The sequence below is a fragment of the Cetorhinus maximus genome, chromosome 2 (assembly GCF_964194155.1).
Source record: "Cetorhinus maximus chromosome 2, sCetMax3.hap1.1, whole genome shotgun sequence".
Lineage (NCBI taxonomy): Eukaryota > Metazoa > Chordata > Chondrichthyes > Lamniformes > Cetorhinidae > Cetorhinus > Cetorhinus maximus.
Window position 1 is genome coordinate 126,225,605 of NC_135880.1, and position 21,638 is coordinate 126,247,242.

At 42.0% G+C, this 21,638-nt stretch overlaps 1 protein-coding gene across 1 annotated transcript in view; it reads left to right on the forward strand.

The window, feature by feature from the left end:
- Positions 1-1,610: 1,610 nt before the first annotated feature.
- The window catches only part of slc1a1 (solute carrier family 1 member 1), a 69,357-nt gene continuing 49,329 nt past the window's right edge, over positions 1,611-21,638 (forward strand). The window contains exon 1 of the mRNA XM_078569383.1: positions 1,611-1,737. Coding sequence (XP_078425509.1) covers positions 1,647-1,737 — 91 coding nt within the window. The 5' untranslated portion in view covers positions 1,611-1,646. The remainder of the gene's footprint in view (positions 1,738-21,638) is intronic.

A 21,638-nucleotide genomic window follows, 5' to 3' on the forward strand; every position in this document is an offset into this window, starting at 1 on the left:
GTATTGAAAAATATTGCCAGTGCCCCTGCTATCTCCTCCCTTGCCTCACTCAACAGCCTGGGATACATTTCATCCAGGCCTGGAGATTTATCTACTTTTAAGTCTGCCAGATCACTTAGAACCTCCTCCCATTCTATGCTAATTTCTTTAATTATATCACAGTCCTTCTGTCTGGTTTCCATACCCACGTCGTCCCTCTCACTTGTGAACACCGACACAAAGTATTCATTTAGAACCCTACCCATGTCTTCCAGCTCCACACACAAATTACCACTATGATCCTTAATGGGCCCTACTCTTTTCTTAGTTATCCTCTTACTCTTAATGTATTTGTAAAATAACTTTGATTTTCTTTTATTTTACCTGCCAATGTTTTTTTCATGCTCCCCCCTCCTTTTGCTCTCCGAATCTTCTAAGGGCTTTAACTCCATGCACCTACCATATCTGCCTTCCCTTGCTTGTTAAACATCACCCTTGTTTCTGTACTCGTCTGAACTTGTTGATTTGTGTATTAATAGTAGTGTGCATCACTATATGCCATTATTTGTCCAGCTGTTTTTGGCCTATAATCTCATTACCCAGACTGAGAACTATTTACAAATGTTCAATTGAAGCAAATAAGTATAATTGACAGGCAACCTTTTGACTCAGAATGGTTCACCTTCTGGTAAGAAGGCAAGTGCTTCAGTGCTGAAATATCTGTGTTATTTTTACGACGAGTGAACTGCTTCTCAATGTTGGACCATTTTCTGATGCTTGCAATTATGATAGATGGCCAAATCCCACTGAGTCTAGACACTTTAACAATGAAATTGATTCCTGTTTTGAAAACTTTTGACATTTAATAGAAAGTAAGATATTCATAAACAGCCGTTCTGTCGGAATGCTTTAGCTAATGTTGGCTGAGTCAATTTTTGATATATTACATCCGCACACGTAAACAGGTTTAGTAATTCAGGACTGATCATTTAATGAACTGTGGCCTTCAGAAGTAGAGGGACAGAAGAGCATAAATTTGAAAGAAAGCAGATTCCAGAATTCTAAGTTAATTTGGAGTGAGAGTCACACATTTTGGCTTAAATATGTAATCCACTTCAGTGTCACTACTGCATTTAATTAAATAGGCTTGAGCTCAATTTCACTCTTTTTAATCATAAATATCACATAACATTTCCCCAATTTTGATAGTTCTTCACAAACGTCACATTTGGTATTGTAAATAAGCAGAGAAAAATATTTTCCTTTTCAAAAGTCCCATTTTATATTCAATTTCAAGCATTTTTGTTTCAACATTTATAATGAAAAAGGATCTCAGTAATATATATGCCAGTGGATGATGGCTTGATTCTACTGGTTGTCCGCGGAAGGTGCAGAATCTGTGATTAAATGATGGACGGGGCATTTTAAAAAGCGTGGTTCAATGTGGCCATTGTTAGGTTCCTCTCACTGCATTCGGAGGGGGCGGTACTTAGTTACAACTGAGTGCATGAAGTGGTTGGATTATTGATTTGTCTGCAGTGACGGAATACAGTGCAGTGGAGTGGAGGCAGCAGCATTTCACACTGACTTCAGTACTGTCTTTTTACTGTGTATGTGTGTGTTTGAAAATGCATGTATTTCCTCTGCATTCTAACCGTGAAATAGACATGGGGAAGAAATTGGTAAATGGATGTGATTTTAGAGCTCTTCTGAAGAAGAACTGGTTGCTCATGGGCACAATTGTCGCTGTAGTCTTAGGTAAGCATTGCATCTGTAGATTCCTGAATCATTTTGTTTTTATACGATGGTCATTCCTTTGTAAAAGAACGGATTCGTTCTGGGTAATTACTAGTAATATTAGTATGTAGAATTATGCATAAAATTGAAATATATGCTAGATCTTGTCGGTTTTAAGATCCCTGTGGTTATATTAACGCCCTTATAGCACATCTGATTTTGTTTTGCATGCTTAAATTGCAGGCTTTAACAAAATATACGTAATTCCATTATCTTAGCCTCTATTACAACTGCATAATAACAAATGCCTGAAAGCAATTTCTTATTGTGGAACATGTCTCACTGGAATTGAAGTACCTGTACAAGCCTGTAAATGTAAGAGTTGTTAGACCCAATAGAGCTCCTATTAGTTGATATGCATCGATTTTAATCTCCTCATTTAATTTTATTTTCCCCACACTATTTATTAGGTTACCTCATGTTACTTATTATTCCCAGAAGGTGAGCAAACAACCTTCTCTCAGGCTGATGTCTTGGTACTCTGAGAGATTTGCATGAGTGATATGGATTAAGATGTTGTCTGACTAACGTGTGGAATGGATTTCCAAGGTAGTGGAGACGCTAAAATCATTTGAGAAATTGGGATTTGTTGTGGAGGACCGTACTTCTACATAACTAATTTAAGATGGGCTGGATGGCATGTTTTATCAGTACCTTCCTTGTGATATGACAGTATACATACTCTCTCAGTCTGTTGGGAGAAGGAATTTTATCTTTATTGAGCGTTTCCACAGAGAGAGAGTATACAAAGCCCCCTTTGACTTAAAGAGCTTGCCCCTGAGGAACTAATAAAGGTCGAAGATATATATTAACTAATATGGCATATAATTTCCTAATTAAACACCTGAAAAACTAATAATACTAAAGAGAAATACAGCGGATCCTGGAAACCTGAAATAAAAACTGAAAATACATAGCCGATCTGACAGTATCTGTGGAGCAAGAAACAGTTAATATTTCTGACAACAGATCCTTCATGCAAACTACATCTGTTCTTAACCTTCATTCTGTAGCCTTTGTATTCCATGTGTAGGAGCATCTCTCTAAACTGGTGGCTGTACTCTGACATTGTGTAAGTAACACACCCAGCCAAGCCTTTTCTCTGAGATGAATGCAAGATTTATTACAGTGCATTGATCCCAGTTCACCTCTATTCTTGGTATTGTTTACATAAAGTTACTTTAGTGCCAAAGTTAAGCTTGTATCAGCATTAACCCAGTATTCTAATGTTGGTATATTACCAAAGTGAACTTCTCTTTTAAAATCAGCACTTGAAACTACCTATAATCAGCCAGATTCACATTTTGTTGCCTCAGATGGATTCAGCCCCTGCTTTATCGCACAAAAACAAATGCATGGCTTGTATGTTTCAGTGCCTGTGCCCAGCTGAAATGAATGGCACACACTGAACATTCATTATGCCCAGTGACTTTCTGAATTTTGGTGGAAATTGGAGGTACAATCCTGAGGATATAAGCAAAGATATTACACTGCTATTCCAAGTGGAAGAGTCAGGGAAGTTTCCCTACATATGATATAGTTGCAAAAATTATACTTGGAGCAATAGAATCGATGGGTTGTAATAATATGTGCTTCCACAGAGAGAATGGGAAGTCATGTTTGACAAATTTATGAGAGTTCTTTAAAGGTGTAACAAACATGGTGGATAAAGGGGTACCAGTATATGCCTTGTATTTGGATTTCCAATAAACATTCAATAAGGTGCGACTGATGAAACAATTTTTTCCTGTGTCTGCATGTGCTATAAAAGTTAGCAGCCTGTGGAGGTTGTAACAGTTAAAGTACAGGATGTTCCAATGCTTGTTTCATTTGTTTCTGCCTAGTAACCTATTGCATGAATCACAAAAGGTTAGTAAGCAGTACAGCAAATAATTAGGAAAGTTAATAGAATATTATCAAATTGGATACAAAAGTAGAGTTTTTGTTTTAGTTAAACAGGGCATTGGTGAGACCACATCTGGAGTACTGTGTACATTATTGGTCTCTTTATTTAAGGAAGGATATAAATATGTTGGAAGCAGTTCAGTGAAGGTTTATTAGACTAATACCTGGAATGAGGAAAGGCTGGACAGGCTAGGCTTGTATCCGCTGGAGTTCAGAAGACTAAGAAGTGACTTGATTGAAACATATAAGATCCTGAGGGGACTTAACAGGGTGGATGTGGAAAGGATGTTCCCTCTTGCGGGAGAATCTAGAACTAGGGGTAACTGTTTAAAAATGAGGGGCACCCATTTAAGACAGAGATGAGAAGTTTTTACTCAGAGGTGGAAGCAGAGTCTTTGAATATTTTTAAAGCAGAGGTAGATAGATTCTTGATAAGCAAGAAGGTGAAAGATTAATGGTTATCAGCAGTAGATAGGAATGTGGAGTTGAGGTTACAATCGGATTAGCCGTGATTTTATTGAATGGCAGAGTAAACTCGAGAGCCCGAGTGGCTTACTCCTGCTCCTAATTCATATGTAACAAGGGCAGGACCCTTTTAGGCTGTTGTGATAGGTCACCAGATAAGTTCAAAGGTCAGCGAACAGCAGTTCTGACACAGTCAACTTTAGTGAGTCAGTTTCAATGAAAAGTCAAGTGTTCCAGGGAGAGAGGACAGGGAGAGGTCCAAAAAGGAAGTCCCAGATAGGGGACAGAGACAGGTCCCAGTTAAGTTAAGGGAAAAAAAAGGGATGAGCAGAGAAACAGGCTCCAGACAAGAAAAGAGCTTCAGGTATCAGACTTTAACTGAAGAGGGATCAGGAGAAGCCCTGAAGTTCTAAGAAGGCAGGAGAAGGGTGTTGACTCTGTGCTGTGGGCTGTTGGGGGAAAGGTGTCCTTTTGGAGCAGCAGTGTTCTGCTTAGCCCGGCCGAGGAGCTGAAGTTCTGCTTGTAAGTTAGTGCTTGAGTTCATACTCAGGAATCCAGGGGAACGGAATCTCATGGCATGAGATTGAAACCCTGCAATGTGGGCCATTGTTAATGTCATCCGAGTTGGTGTGACTTTTGGAGAGAATTCCAAGGCATGATCTTCCAAGGTGAATACTGGAATCCCTTGTGAGAGAGACAGAGTTTCAGTGAGATTGGTTGACTCTCAGTATTTACTGATGTCTGGGAGGATTGTTGAGAAATCCGTTGACTCTGTTTTGGTTGCATCTGTCATTTATTGTTTACATGTACCTCATATGTTTGAGTGTAAGATAGATATTGTAGATTGTTGACCTTGTATAGTAAAGTTTTTTTTTGTTTGTTCAAAACCCATGGAATATTGTGGCTTTATTCACTGAACAAGTGCCTTGAGTCCCAAACTTTACCTACTTTAAACAAAATGTTATCAGTCCATAATTAACAGCTTAGGGGTTTAGCCTCGGATCAGAACACTACACAAAAGGTTACTGCACAAGATAAGAGCTTATGGTGTTGAGGGTGATATATTAACATAGATAGAGGACTGACTACCTAACAGGCAACAGGGAGTCCTGATAATTGGATCAGTTTCAGGTTGACAAACTGTAACATAGTGGAGTGTCACAGGGATCAGTGGCATTCTCAACTCATTTCAACTATTTACGATGTATATTAATGACTTGGATGAAGGGACAGATGGTGTTGTAGCCAAATTTTATGATGATACAAAGATAAATAGGAAAGCAAGTTGTGGGAGGACATAAAGAGTCTGCAAAGGGCTATGGATAAGTTAATTGAGTGGGAAAAAAATTGGCAGATGGAGTATAATATGAGAAAATGTGAGGTCCACTTTGTTGGGAAGAATAGAAAAGCAGAGTATTATTTAAATGGAGAGACAGTGCAGAATGCTAACGCACAGAGGGATCTCAGTGCCCTTGTACATGAGTCACAAGAAATTAGCAATCAGGTACTGCAAATAATCAAGCAGGCAAATGGAATGTTGGCCTTTGTTGCAAGGGGCATGAAGTATAAAAGTCTTGCTACTACTGTACAGGACATTGGTGAGACCGCAACGAGAGTATTGTTTCTAGTTTTGGTCTCCTTACTTATGGAGGGATATACTTGCAGCTTTCTTTTCACCAAGGAAAACAGTCCCAACCTCTCCAATCTATCCTCATAGCTACAGTTCTTCATCCCTGGAATCATTCTTGTGAATCTCCTCTGTATTCTCTCCAATGTCTTCACATCTTTCCTCAAGTACGGTGCCCAGAACTGGAAGCAGTACTCCAAATGAGGCCTAACTAGCATCTTATACAAGTTTAACATGACCTCCTTACTCTTGTACTCAATGCCCCTATTAATAAAGCCTAAGATACTATATGCTTTATTAACTGCTCTCTCAACATGCCCTGCCATCTTCCATGATCTATGTAGGTGTACTCCGAAGTCCCTCTGTTCCTGCACCTCATTTAGAGGCTCTTCCTTTATCTTGTACTGTCTTACCATATCTTTCCTGCCAAACAAATCACCTCACACTTCTTGGCGTTGAACGTCATCTGCAACTTGTCTGCCCAATCCACCAACATGTCTATATCCTTTTGAAGTTCAAGACCAACCTGGTCACATTTTACAACATTTCCAATCTTTGTATCATCCATAAATTTTGAAATCATGCCCTGCACACCACAGTACAGGTCATTAATATATATCAGGAAGAGCAAGGATCCCAACACTGACCTCTGAGGAACTCCACTACAAACCTTCCTCCAACCTGAAACACAACCATTTATCACTACTCTCTGGGCTGATTTTTCCCCCTGTTGGGGGGTGGGGGGGTTGTGCGGTGACAGGCATGAACCCGATCGGCGCCCCCAATCGGGGACGCACCGCCGTTTTTTGCGGGCGGGCCAATTAAGGCCTGCCCAGTGTGACGCACACCCGGAAGTGCTGAGCGCTCCCTGTGCGGACGGGGGCGATTCTTTGAGTCGTTCCCTGCACTTTTTTGTGCATGCGCGTGAAAGAGCGCAAAGATCTCCCTGGGGCACGGAGGTGCCTCAGGGAGATCGGTTTGACATGGGTAAATTTAAATAAAGGGAAATAAAAACTTTTAAAACATGTCCCTTGATGTGACACTGTCACGTGAGCTGGGCCATGTGAAAGAATTATTTAAAAAATTTTTATTGACTTTTAACACACTTCATGAAACCTCACGCCGCCGGTGGATGAGGTTCCATGAAGAGCCGCCTGGGCTCTTCGCCTGTCCGCCAACCTTAAGGTTGGATGGGCAGCTCAGCTAATCTCTATTACTTAATTACTATTTAAATGGCCTTAAAAAGCCTTTGCCAGTTCGGCGGGTGCGCAGCCGAGACGGCTGCGTGCCTGCCGAACTGAAAATCTAAATGACGTGCAGTGATGTCAGGACGTCCGCCCGATGTCACTGTGCGTCATTTTATGCATCGGCAAGCGGGCCCCGCCCCCGCCTGCCAACCGGAGAATTCTGCCCTCTGTTTCCCACCACTCAGCCAATTTCTTATCCAAGTGCCTACTTTCCCTTTTATTCCATGACCCAGAATTTTGCCCACAAGTCTGTTGTGTGCCATTGTATCAAATGGCTTTTGAAAATCCATATACATCACATCAACAGCGTTTCCTTTATCAATGTTCTCTGTTGCCTCCTCAAAAAACTCCAGCAAGTTAGTTAAATATGATTCCCCCTAATGCTGGCTTTCCTTAATTATTCTGTCTAAGTGATTATTGATTTTATCCTGTACTATAGTATCCAGAAGTTTACCTGCCACTGAGGTCAAACTGACTGGCCTGTAGTTGCCAGCTTTATCTTTGCACCCCTTTTTGAACAAGGTTGTAACATTCGCAATTCTCCAGTCCTCTGGCACCTCCCCTGTGTCTAAGGAAGGCTGGAAGATTATCAGTAGTGCCTTTGCAATTTCCACTCTCAGTTCCCTCTTATACAGTGAGTATATGTAAAAACATGATTTTTGGGGCTGAGAAAATGGGGTTGTTTTAAATGCCAGGTCAACTTATACACCAAGGGCAGAATATTGCACTCATCGGGTGGGTGCGCGCCCAACCTGAACGAGCATAAAATGATGCGCAATATTTTGGTCAGCGGGCGCGCGCGGGAGTCGGCAGCACGTCTGCCAATGATTAACAGGCCTATTAAGGCTATTAATGTAAAAATTAAGTTAAATTTTTCGCTGCCCATCCAACCTTACAGTTGACGGGCAGGTGAAAAGGCCAAGCGGCCTTTAAATTTTTTTGGAAACCTCATCCACGGGCGGGATGAGGTTTCCAACAGCAAATAAAAATGTTTAAATTTCATTCATAACACATCCCTGCTCATGCGACAGAGTCACATGAGGGGACATGTTTTTAACATTTATAAAATCTTTCTTCTTTATTTTCAAAAATCCTCATCTCCCTGAGGCAGCTGTGCCACAGGGAGCTTTTCCTGTACACACCTGTGCGCATGCATGAACCTCCGTGCTCACTCTCCTCCCCCCCCACAACACAGGCAGCGCTGAGCGCTGCAGTGCACACTTTATGCTTGGCGGGCCTTAATTGGCCCGCCAGTGTGAAATCGTGGTCGGGCCCCGATTGCGTGTGGCGATTGCTTTTGCGGCCGCTCCTGCTCGCCCCCGCCGAGCCTGCCCAACGACGGCAAAATTTTGCCCCAAGGTATACAGTATTCAAGGCTGTGTTTGACAGATTTTTGATCTACAGGGGGCTCAAGGGTTGGGGCAAGGTGGGCAGAGCTGGGCATGCAGGAAAGTGACGTTAAGGCCACAATCAGGTCAGCTTACCGAATGGCGGAACAGGCACAATGGCCTGTTCCTGTACCTATTTCTTATGAACTTGTGTACAAATTCCAAAAGCAAAGATGCAAGTCTATTTATGTGGAAAGCAAAAGCAGCAAGAAGTGCTAAATATAAGAGAAAACACTGCAAACACTCAGCAAGGCAGGCAGCACCTGTCAAGGGAGAAACTGGTGATGTTTCCGATCGCTTCATAGATGCGGCCTGGCCTGCTGAGTGTTTCCAGTAATTTCTCTTTTTATTTCAGATTTGCAGAAACCACAATATTTTACTTTTATTCCACTGAGAAATATATTACTTCTGCTAGAGATTCTCTAATCCCTTTTCCAAAGGGAATTTAGAAATGGCTTATAAAGGGTTGCATAAGAGCATTATGGATTGAGTTGCTCACCCATTTTCTTCTCCTTATCACAGAGGAAACTTTGAATTCCAGTGTTAAGTTTGCAATCCACGTGCACCACCCAACATCACTTTTCTTCCTGACTACCCACTTGTACATAGGATATATTCATTGGAAAAGGAATCCTGCCAACCCTTCAGTCTCCCACTATGGAATAAATGGGTGGAAAGGTGATGGTTTAAACAATGGCTATCTCAGTGATGTATCTTAAATAGCCAAAGCAAAACTAGATTAGTATTATGCAGGATTAAAGTTTAGGACATTGTTGTCCAGTGTATTAACCACATGTGGATAATTGTGAATCCAAATTCACAAACAAGAAATGGACAGCATCATTCGGCATGTAACCTTAATGCTTATAATCATGGGCTGGATTTTACCATCGGCGAGCGGGGGCAGGGCCCGCTCGCCAAAGCATAAAATGACACGCGGTGATGTCGGGCAGAAATCCCGACGTTACCCCGCCCCATTTAAATTTTCAGGAAGCTGGGGGCACAGCAAAATCAGCTGCAGGCCCGCTGACCTGTCAATGGCCAATTGAGGTCATTGACAGAGCAGTTAAAGTAATTAGTGGACCTGCCCGTCCAACCTTAAGAGGCCCGGTGCGAACTAGAAAAAACATGAAATCCCATCCACGGGTGGGATGAGGTTTCATGTACGGTTTTAAAAATTTTAAGAAAGTTTTTTTGGAAATTATGAACATGTCCCGACTCATGTGTCCCAACTCATTGTCACATGAGGGGACATGTTAGGGAAATTTTATTTTTCTATTTTGAGCTTTTTCACATTTAGAGCTGATCTCTCTGAGGCTGCACTTAGCCTCAGGGAGATGAGTGCACTCTTACGCCCACGTAAAATGGTGCCATGCCTCCGATCTGGAGGCGCCGATCGGAAGCGCATCCGCATGCGCCTGCCCATCAACTCCCCCTCCCGACGGGGGGAAAATTCAGCCCCATGTGTGCATGTGCACTTTAACCTTTTTGTGCATTTGTTTGTAGCATGGTAAGATGGAAAGGAGAGTGTCTGAGGGATTTTTGACCATTAGGAGTACTGACTGATATTGCTGTAGCCACAGTTCTGGCTAATCAGCAATTCCTGCTGGACACTGGCTTAAATTCTCTCCGTTCACATCTTCAAAACTTATATAATTTATTAGTAATTGTAAGGTTTTATTAGCTGTAGTAAGATTTACTAGCAGTAATAAAGGTTTTTGGGAGTAGTAATATTTACTAATTGTAAATTAATAAGAAAAATAATTTAATTAACACATAATAAAGATGGCAGGGCAGGTGATGTGTTCCAACTGCAAAATGTGAGAACTCCTAGACACCAGAGTGATCCAGAGAAACAGGTCTGTAATAATTGTCTGCAGCTTGAAGGGTTTGGCTCAGAGCCATTAAACTGGAGGTTAACCTGCAGACACTCTGATGCATCAGGGAGGGGGTAATGTTACCTGGATACTTTGTAAACGGGGCAGTCACGTCCCTTAACTTCTGATTTGGTCAGTGGTCAGGGACAGGAGGGCGTGACTGTGAGTGAGGCAGGTAATGGGACCCAGAAGGTAGATGTGGAGGAGCCTCAGCCTTTGCAATTGTCCAACAGGTTCTAGGTGCTTACAGTCTGTATGGATGGAAGTAGAGGCTGCAGGGTGGATGAGTGAACTGACCATGGTAGTAGGGGAAGTATAGTCATGGGAATAGACACAGTTCTCTGTAGCCAAGAGCTGGAGCCCATAAGGCTATGTTTCCTGCCTGGTGTCAGAATCACAGAATCACACAGTGCAGAAGAGGCCCTTCGGCCTATTGAGTCTGCATCGACACGTGAGAAACACCTGACCTTCCTACCTAATCCCATTTACCTGCACTTGGCCCATAGCCTTGAATGTTATGACGTGTCAAGTGCTCATCCAGGTACTTTTTAAAGGAGGTGAGGCAACCTGCCTCCACCACCCTCCCAGGCAATGCATTCCAGACCATCACCACCCTCTGGGAAAAAGGTTTTTCCTCACATCCCCGCTAAGCCTCCCGCCCCTCACCTTGAACTTGTGTCCCCTCGTGACTGACCCTTCAACTAAGGGGAACAGCTGCTCCCTATCCACCCTGTCCATGCCCCTCATAATCTTCACCTCGGTCAGGTCGCCCCTCAGTCTTCTCTGCTCCAACGAAAACAACCCAAGTCTATCCAACCTCTCTTCATAACTTAGATGTTTCATCCCAGGCAACATCCTGGTGAATCTCCTCTGCACCCCCTCCAGTGCAATCACATCCTTCCTATAATGTGGCGATCACATTATACCACACAGTACTCCAGCTGTGGCCTCGCCAAGGTTCTATACAACTCCAAAATGACCTCCCTACTTTTGTAATCTGTGCCTCGATTGATAAAGGCAAGTGTTCCATATGCCTTTTTCACAACCCCACTAACATGCCCCTCCGCCTTCAGAGATCTATGGACACACATGCCAAGGTCCCTTTGTTCCTCAGAACTTCCTAGTGTCATGCCGTTCATTGAATACTTCCTTGTCAAATTACTCCTTCCAAAGTGTATCACCTCACACTTTTCAGAGTTAAATTCCATCTGCCACTTATCTGCCCATTTGACCATCCTGTCTATATCTTCCTGTAGCCCAAGACACTCAACCTCACTGTTAACCACCCGGCCAATCTTTGTGTCATTCGCAAACTTACTAATCCTTCCCCAACATAGTCATCTATGTCGTTTATATAAATGACGAATTATAGGGGACCCAGCACAGATCCCTGTGGTACGCCACTGGACACTGGCTTCCAGTCACGAAACCATCCTTCTGTCATCACCCTCTGTCTCCTACAACTAAGCCAATTTTGAATCCACCTTATCAAATTACCCTGTATCCCATGTGCATTTGCCTTCTTTATAAGTCTCCAAAGGCTTTGCTGAAATCCACATAAACTACATCAAGTGCACTACCCTCATCTACAACACCTGGCCACCTCCTCAGAAAATTCAATCAAATTTGTTAGGCATGACCTCCCTCTGACAAAGCCATGCTGACTATCCCTGATCAAACCTTGCCTCTCCAAGTGGAGGTAGATTCTCTCCTTCAAAATTTTCTCCAATAGTTTCCCTACCACTGACCTGAGACTCACTGGTCTGTATTTTGGGACATCTGCTCTGGGCTAGGGAGAAACTTGCGGCGAGAGGGAGAGGACTCAGTGGTTGTGGTCCATGTATGTAGGTACCAAAGACATAGGTAGGACTAGGGAAGAGGTTCCACTGAGGAAGTATGAACAGCTGGGGGCTAAATTAAAAAGCAGAACCTCAAAGGTAATAGTCTATGGATTATTACCTGGGCCGCGAGCAAATTGGTGCAAGGTAAATAAGCTTAGGGTGTTAGACCATAAGACTTAGGAGCAGAAGTAGGCGATTCGGCCCATCAAGTTTGCTCCGCCATTCAATGAGATCATGGCTGATTTGATCATCCTCAACTCCATTTTCTTGCCTTTTCCCTATAACCCTTGATTCCCTTACTGATTAAAAATCTGTCTATTTCCGCCTTGAATATACTTAATGATCCAGCTTCTACAGCCCTCTGAGGCAAAGAATTCCACAGATTAACTACCCTCTGAGAGAAAAATTCCTCCTCATCTCTGTTTTAAATGGGCGATCCCTCACTCTGAGATTATGCCCTCTGGTCCTGGATTCTCCCACAAGGGGAAACAACCTCTCAGCATCTACCTGTCAAGTCCCCTAAGAATCTTATATTTTTCAATCAGGTCGCCTCTCATTCTTCTAAACTCCAATGATTACAGGTCCAACCTATTCAACCTCTCCTCATAAGAAAATCCCTCCATGCCTGGAATCAACTTAGTGAACCTTCTCTGGACTGCCTCCAGTGCCAGTATATCTTTCCTTAGATAAGGGGATCAAAACTGTTCACAGTATTCTAGGTATGGTCTAACTAGTGCCTTGTATAGTTTTAGCAAGACCTCTCTATTTTTATACTCCATTCCTTTTGAAAGAAAGGCCAACATTCCATTTGTCTTCCCTATTACCTGCTGAACTGTTGGATTCATGCACAAGGACTCCCAAATCCCTCTGTGCTGCAGCCTTCTGCAGTCTTTCTCCATTTAAATAATTATCAGCTCCTCTTTTTTTCCTGCCAAAGTGCATAACCTCACATTTTCCCACATTATATTCCAAATGCCACTTTTTTGCCCATTCACTTAACCTGTCTATATCCCTTTGTAAATTCTTTGTGTCATCCTCACCACTTGCCTTCCTACCTATTTTTGTGTCATCCACAAATTTGGCGAGAGTTGAATGTGTGGATCAAAGATTGGTGTGGACGAAATGGGTTTCGATTCATTGGACGCTGGCACCAGTATTGGGGAAAGTGAGAACTGTACCGTTGGGACGGTCTTCACCTGAGCCACGCTGGGTCAAGTGTTCTGTTGAGTTGTATAACGAGGGAGGTAGAGAGGGCTTTAAACTAAATGGTGGGGGCAAGGGATCGAGTATGGGAAGATATGACCTATTAAAGTGAGAAGACAAGGCAAGAGAGCAAGGTAGCAGCAATAAGAAATGTAATCAGAGTATGGCAGGAAGAGACAGAGAGTCCAAACTTAAGAGTGCACCAGCAGATAAGGCCAGAGATTGCAAAAATGGTAAAAAGACAGAGTTAAAGGCTCTGTATCTGAATGGACGTAGAATTCACAACAAAACAAATGAATTAACATCACAAATAGAAATAAATATGTATAACCTGAAAGCCACTACAGAGGCATGGCTGCAGGATGATGGCTAGGACCTGAATATTCAAGAATACGTGTCATTTCAGGAGGACAGGAAGCTAGGAAAAGGAGGAGGGGTAGCTCTGTTAATTAAGGATGACATTAATACGATAGAGTTGACCTAAGTTGTAAAGACCAAGATGTAGAATCCGTTTGGGTTAAGATAAGAAATAGTAAACCCACAAAGTCACTTGTGGGAGCAGTTTATAGGTCCCCTAACAGTAAACACACTATAGGACAGAGTATACAGGGAGAAATAATGGGAGCTTTGTGACAGAAGTACAGTGATAATCATGGGTGATTTTAATTCTGATATAGATTAGGTGAATCAGATTGGCAAAGGTAGCCTAGAAGATGAATTCATATAGTGTTTTTGGGGCAATTTCTTAGTGTAGCACATGCTAGAGCCAATCAGAGAACAGGCTATTCTAGATCTGGCAATGTGCAATGAGACATTATCAATTAATGACCTCATAGTAAAAGCAGTAATTATAACGTGAAAGAATTTCATGTTCAGTTTGAGCAAGAGAAGAGTGGGTCTAAAACTAGTGTTTTTAACATAAATAAGGGCAATAACAAGGGTATGAAGACAGAGCTGGCCAAAGTGAACTGGGAAATTAGGTTAAGGGATAAGTCAATAGAGATGCAGTGGTAGACATTTAATGAGATATTTTGTAACACTCAGCAAAGATACTTTCCAGTGAGAAAGAAAGACTCTAGGGGAAGGATTACCATTCAAGCTAACTAAGGAAGTTAAAATTGGTATAAAGTTAAAAGAAAAAGTTTACAATTCTGCAAAGATTAGTGGCAGATTAGAAAATTGGACAGAATATAAAAAGCAGCAGAAAATTATTAAAAATAATGAGAGAGAAATTAGACTACAAAGAAAGGGTGCTAGAAATATAAAAACAGATAGTAAGAGTTTCTACAGGTATTTAAAAAGGAAAAGAGGAAGTCAAGTGAACGTTGGTCCCCTACAGAGTGAGTCTGGGGAATCAATAATGGAAAATAAGGAAATGGCTGATGAATTGAACAGATATTTGTCTCTGTCTTCACTGTAGAGAATACAAATAACATCCCAGAAATAAGTGTGCCTCAAGAGGTAAAAGGGAGGGAGGATCTTAAACAATTACAACCTCTAGGGAAAGAGTAATGAGAAATTATTACAACTAAAGTCTGACAAGTCCTCAGGCCCTGATGGATTTCACCCTAGGGTCTTAAAAGAAGTGGCTGCTAAGATAGTAGATGCATTGGTTTCAATTTTCCAAAATGTCCTAGATTCTGGAAAGGTTCCATCAGATTGGAAAATAGCAAATATAACTCCGCTGTTCAAGATAGGAGGGAGACAGAAAGCAGGAAACTACAGACCGGTTAGCTCCCCACCTGTCATAGCGAAAAGGCTGGAATCTATGATTAAGGAGGTTATAATGGGCCACATAAAATCTTGATGCAATCAAGCAGCGTCAGCATGTATTTTTGAAAAGGAAATCATGTTTGACTAATTTATTAGAGTTCTTTAGGAAGTAACATGCAGCATGGATAAAGGGGAACCTGTGAAAGTGGTGTACTTAGATTTCCAGAAGGCATTTGACAAGGTGCCACATCAAATTACACAAATTAAAAGCTCATAGTGTAAGGGGGAGCATATTAGCATGGATAGAGGATTGGTTAGCTAATAGGAAACAGAGAGTAGGCATAAATAGGTCATTTTCAGATTGGCAATATGTAACAAGTGTAGTGCCACAGGATCAGTGCTGGGGCCTCAACTATTTACAATCTTGATTGTATTGATGACTTGGATGACAGGACCGAATGTGTGATTGCTAAATTTGCTGATGACACAAAGGTAGGCAGGAAAATAAGTTGTAAAGGGGACATATGGGGTAAAATCTTTAGCTTGACGGGCAGGTCCGCACCCAACCTGGCTGAGTGTAAAATGACGCACGATGACTTTGGGCGAGCGTCCAGAACATCATCGTGCAGTCGCATGATATTTCAGTCGGTGGGCGCGTGCCGGAGTCGGCAACGCGCCCGCCTACAATTAAAAGGCCTATTAAGGCCATTAAAAAGTTAATTAAAAGAAATTTTCGCTGCCCATCCAACCTTAGAGTGGTGGGCAGGCGAAAAGGCCAAGCGGCCTTTGCACTTTTTTGGTAGTGTCATCCACGGGCGGGTGAGGTTTCTGAAAGCAAATTAAAATAAAATGAAAACTTTAATTTTTCATTAATAACATACCCCTGCTCATGTGACAGAGTCACATGAGGGGGCATGTTTTTTAAACATTTATAAAATCTTTAATCTTTTTTTCTGAAATCTGTTCATCTCCCTGAGGCTGCTCTGTGCCTCAAGGAGATTTGCAGATGGCACTCGTGCGCATGCGCAAAAGTTCGCGCTCACCTCACTCACTGCCCCCATCCGCACACTGCCACTCGCGTTTTACACTGCGTGGACCTTAATTGGCCCACCAGCGTGAAATCGCCTTCCAGCCCCAATTGCGGTCGGCTTGCCGTCTGCCCCGCCGAGCCCGCCCGACATCTGTGAAATTCTGCCCCTGGAGCCATTGCAACGGAGTTAGATAGCTGAAGAGAATGGGCAAAAACCTGGCAGAGGGAGTATAATGTAATAAAATAGGAACATGTCCACTTTGACAGGAAGAATAGAAAAAAGCAGTATGTTATTTAAATGGAGAGAGATTGCAGAACTCTGATGTACGGAGGGATCTGAATATTCTGGTAGTTGAATCACAAAAAAATTAGTATGCAGGTACAATGATTAGGAAGGCAAATTGAATGTTCTCGTTTATTACAAGGGGAATGGAATATGAAAGTAGGGTTGTTTTGCTACAGTTGTATAGTGTCTAGATATGAGACCCACATCCAGAGTATTGTGTACAGTTTTGGTCTCCTTATTTAAAAAAGGACATAATTGCTTGAGCAGCAGTTTAGAGAAGATTCACTTGACTGATTCCTGGAATGAGGGGGTTATCTTATGAGGAAAGGTTAGACAGATTGGACAGATATCCATTGAAGTTTAGAAGAATGGGAGGTGAGTTTATTGAAACATATAAGATTCTGAGGGGGCTTGAGAGGGTCGATGCTGAAAGGATGCTCCCCCTTGTGGGAAAGACTAGAACTGGGGGACACGGCTGAAAAATAAAGGGTCTCCCACTTAAGATGGAGATGAGGAGAATTTTTTTCTCTCAGAGGGTCATGAGTCTGCAGAACTCCAGAGTGATGGAGGCTGAGTCATTGTATATTTTTAAGGCTGAGTTAGATAGTTTCTTGATTGACAAGGGAGTCAAAGGGTATAGGAGATAGGAAGATAAGTGGAATTGAGGCCACAATCAGATCAGCTATGATCTTATTGAATGGTGGAGAAGGCTCGAGGGGCCAAATACCCTACTCCTGCTCCTAATTTGTATGGTTGCATTTCCACCTTTGCTATGCAGTTCAAAAATAATTCCCTTACTCTCTGTCAATTAATACTATCAAGTAATAATATGAGTTACATTTGAATATCACTATTGCCCATGACACCAGAATTTTTAAAAAATGTAAGCCGAGGTAAAAGTATTATGTTGCTATATATATAAAACACCAAAGCATATTCTAAGTCTGTAACTCATGAATTGACATTAGTAAGCCACGACACTCAGTCATTTCAACCTCTCAATATGCAAAAACGACGCAGACTTAATTATACCTCTATTTGATGCATTCTAAACCATGTGAAATGCTGAATATAAAATAGGTGGAGTTATGTCATTGGAGATTATGCACTATCTTCTATGTGACTGTCAAATTTTGGGATTTTTGAAGAACTTTTATTCACAAAAAGGATTTGAGGATTTTTTTGTACTTGAAAAGCAGTGCTTTAAAACAGTGAATTCAGGCAGGTTTTTTGAAAAGAAACATAATTGCAGACATTGAAGATGTTTATTGAAACCTAATGATCCATGTGAGGGAACATCACAGCACAATAGTGTATTTCAAGCTAAAACAACAAAGATCTATTGCTTCTCCCCAGGCTTGTCAGCCAGAATAGAGGGACATGAAGCAATTGGTCATTTATTTGCGGGTGATCAACTAATATTTACACTCATTGCGATGATATGAATGACCCAAATTAATGAAAGAAAACTTTCCTGTCTATGCTGCTTGTATGATTTTACGTGGTATGAGTTTGTATAGTTTGCACCTTTATTCTGGTCGGCACAAACCCACATATTTTAGTTTCTTTACAAGAATAAACCCCCTCTTCATCTCTGATGTAGTTGTGACTATGGTGGGATTTTCCAGCCCCATCTGCTGCCGGGATCATCTGGTCCTGCCGAAAGTCAATGGACTTCTGACTGGGCCGTTGAATCTCCCGCAGCGGGTCCTGTCATGACGGGGTCGGAAAATCCCAGCCTGTATATAAATGCAGAATGCTTTGGCGATTTTAATCACATGGCATGGCATGAGATGCCTGGCAAATGTATTCTTGGGTGAGAGGGTAGTCAGTTTTATTAAAAGCCTGCTAGCGAATTCCTGCAGGGGAAGGAATTCACCCCCTGCCCCCAACTTTGTTTCTTAGGATCAGGATAACAAGGAAAGAAATAACAATCCCACTTTGTGAGGAAATTTGGTTTTGATTTTCCTCTGAAGCTGATCTTTTGGGTAAGAGTTGGAAGCTAAAAGTGGAGGAGTCAGATCTTGCAAATAAAAGTTGCCCAGATGCCGAAGATCTAGAGATTACAACTATCAGGAAAGATTGAACAGGCTGGATCTCTTTTCCCTAGACTGCAAAGTGACCTGATAGAGATCTTTAAGATTATGAAGCAGCTTGATAGTGTAGAATACGGTAGATGTTTCCCCCTGTTAGCTAAAGGGCATAAATGTAAGATAGTCAGTAATAAATGCAATAAAATTTATGAGAAACTTCCTCACCCGGAGAGTGGTGGGAATGTAGAACTTGCTACCACATGAAGTGGTTGAGGTGAATAGCATAGATGAATTTAAGGGGGTGCTAGGCAAACACCTGAGGGAGAAAGGAACAGAAAGGCTCCTTAGCAGGATGAGATCAAGTAAGGTAGGAGGAGGCTCATCTGGATCATAAGCACAAACACTCACCATATGGAGAGAGAAACAGAGTTAACTTTTCGAGTCCGTATGACTCTTCAGAGCTCTGAAGAAGAGTCACACGGACTCAAAAAGTTAACTCTGTTTCTCCATAGATGCTGCCAGACCTGCTGAGCTTTTCCAGCATTTTCTGTTTTTGTTTCAGATTTCCAGCATCCGCAGTATTTTGCTTTCATACAAGCATTCACCAGTTGGGCTGAATGGTTTGTTTTTGTGCTGTACATTCGATGTAATTCTATGTAAAATGCTATCCGATCCACAAAAGGAATAAGGCATGTTTCTTTTAGCATTTTTTGAGGACATGAGCTTGCGTTAAGTCTGTGGAATTTGTTTTAGCTGTTACTTTATCTAGTTCCTTGCTATCTGTGAAAAAAACAGCTTAATGTTTCATATCTGGCCTGGTTTGATTCGGCAAGTATATCAGTTCACCTTTGAAAAGATTGGAGAAATGCACCTTTCACTGGTTGGCAGCCCAGCAGACAATATCTACCCAATTTCTTCAAAACGTGTCAAACTAAAACTTAAGAACAGAGGACAAGAAGAAAACCAGGGTCAAACCTAGTCTGAAAAATAGAGAGATAATTTGATGAAATTGCACTCCCAGGGTGACACCTCTTCTGCCAGAATTAATGCATCGAACATTAATGAATGCAAAATCAAAGGAAAAGGCCATCAAATTGCCCCCAATAGGTAAAATAAAACTAAAATCCAAGATTCAGAATGAAGATTAGAACTATAATTCATATTATTTTTGATACTGCTGCAGGAGCCTGCCAGTGCAACTTTGTCAGCTGCCATATGTCTGATATTAAGAACTGGCCTGGAAACATTTACACATTTTTTTTTATTTGTCCATGGAATATGGACATCACTGACAAGGCCAACTTTTATTGCCCTATCCTTAATTGCCCTTGAATTGAGTGGCTTTCTCAGCCATTTAAGAAGGCAATTCAAAGTCAACCATGTTACTGTGGATCTGTCACATGTAGTAAGGATGGCAGATTTCCTTCATTTGTGAACCAGATGGGTTTTTACAACAATCAATGATAGCTTTATGGCTATATTTATTAGCTGAGTTTACATTTCGCCAACAGCCATGATGAGATTTGAACCTGTGACCAGAGCATTAGCCAGGTCCTTGGGATTACTAGCCCTGTGACATTATCACTATGCCACCAACAATCACCTTCCTTTGTGCTATATATGACTCCAGCTGGTGAAGAGTTTTCCCACAATCCCCATTGACTTCAATTTTGCTAGGGCTACTTAATGCTACATTCGGTCAAATGTTGCCTTGATGTCAAGCACAGTCACCCTTACCTCATCTCAGGAATTCAGCTCTTTTGTCTATATTTGGACTATGGCTGTAATGAGGTCTGAAGCCCACTGGTCCTGTTGGAACCCAAACTAAGTATCAGTGAGCAGGTTATTTGTGAGTGAGTGCTGCTTGTTCACAATGTTGACAGTACATTCAATCACTTTGCCAATGATTGAGAGTAGACTAATGAGATGGCAATTGGCTGAATTGGATTTGTCCTGCTTGGTTTGGATAGGATATACCTGGGCAATTTTCCACATTGTCAGGTAGGTACCAGTCTTGTGGCAGTACTAGAACAGCTTGGCTAAAGGCATGGCTGGTTCTGGAGCACAAATCTTCAGTACGGTAGCTAGGATGATTTTGGGGCCCATAGCCTTTGCCGTATCCAGTACACTCAGATATTTCTAGATATCAGGTAGCGTGAATCAAATTAGCTGAAGACTGGCACCTGTGATGGTGGGAATCTCGGGAGGAGGCCGAGATGGGTCACCCACTCAACACTTCTGGCTGAAGGTGGTTGTAAGTTCTTCAGCTCTGCCTTTTGCATTCACTTGCTAAGCTCCGCCATCATTTGGGATGGAATGTGTCAGGACTGCAGAGCTTTGACTCAGTGCAGGACTGCACTCCCTTATGGGAGTGTTTATCTCTATTGCATGCTGCTTTGACTGTTTAGCATACATGTAGTCCTGTGTTGTAGTTTCACCAAGTTGGTACCTCATTTTTAGGTATGCCTTGTTCTCGCCCTCCCACATTCTTTATTTAACCTGTGTTGGTTAACTGACTTGATGAGAGTGATAGAGTGAGGGATATAACTCATAGACTCATAGACGTTTACAGCACAGAAGGAGGCCATTCGGCCCATCGTGTCCACGCCGGTCAACAAAAATCTGACTACACTAATCCCACTTTCCAGCGCTTGGCTCATAGCCCTGAAGGCTATGGCAACGTAAGTGAATATCTAAATGCTTCTTAAATGTTACAAGAGTTTCTAACTCAACCAACCTTTCAGGCAGTGAGTTCCAGACTCCCACCACCCTCTGGGTGAAATAATTTCTCCTCAACTATCCTCTTATCCTTCTACCTCTTACCACAAAATCTATGCCCCCTGGTTATTGACCTCTCTACTAATGGAGAAAATGCCTTCCTATCTACTGTATCTATGCCCCTCATAATCTTATACACCTCTATCAGGTCCCCTCTCAACTTTCACTGCTCTAAGGAAAACAACCCCAGCCTATCCAACCTTTCCTCATAGCTCAGACTCTCCAGCCCAGGCAGCATCCTGGTAAATCTCCTCTGCATCCTCTCCAGTGCAATCATATCCTTCCTATAATGTGGTGACCAGAATTGTACGCAGTACCCCAGTTGTGGCCTAACTAGCGATTTATACAGTTCCAGCATAACTTCCCTGCTCTTGTATTCTACGCCTTGGCTAATAAAGGCAAGTATCCCATATGCCTTCTTAACCACCTTATCTACCTGCCCTGCTACCTTCAGGGAACTGTGGATATG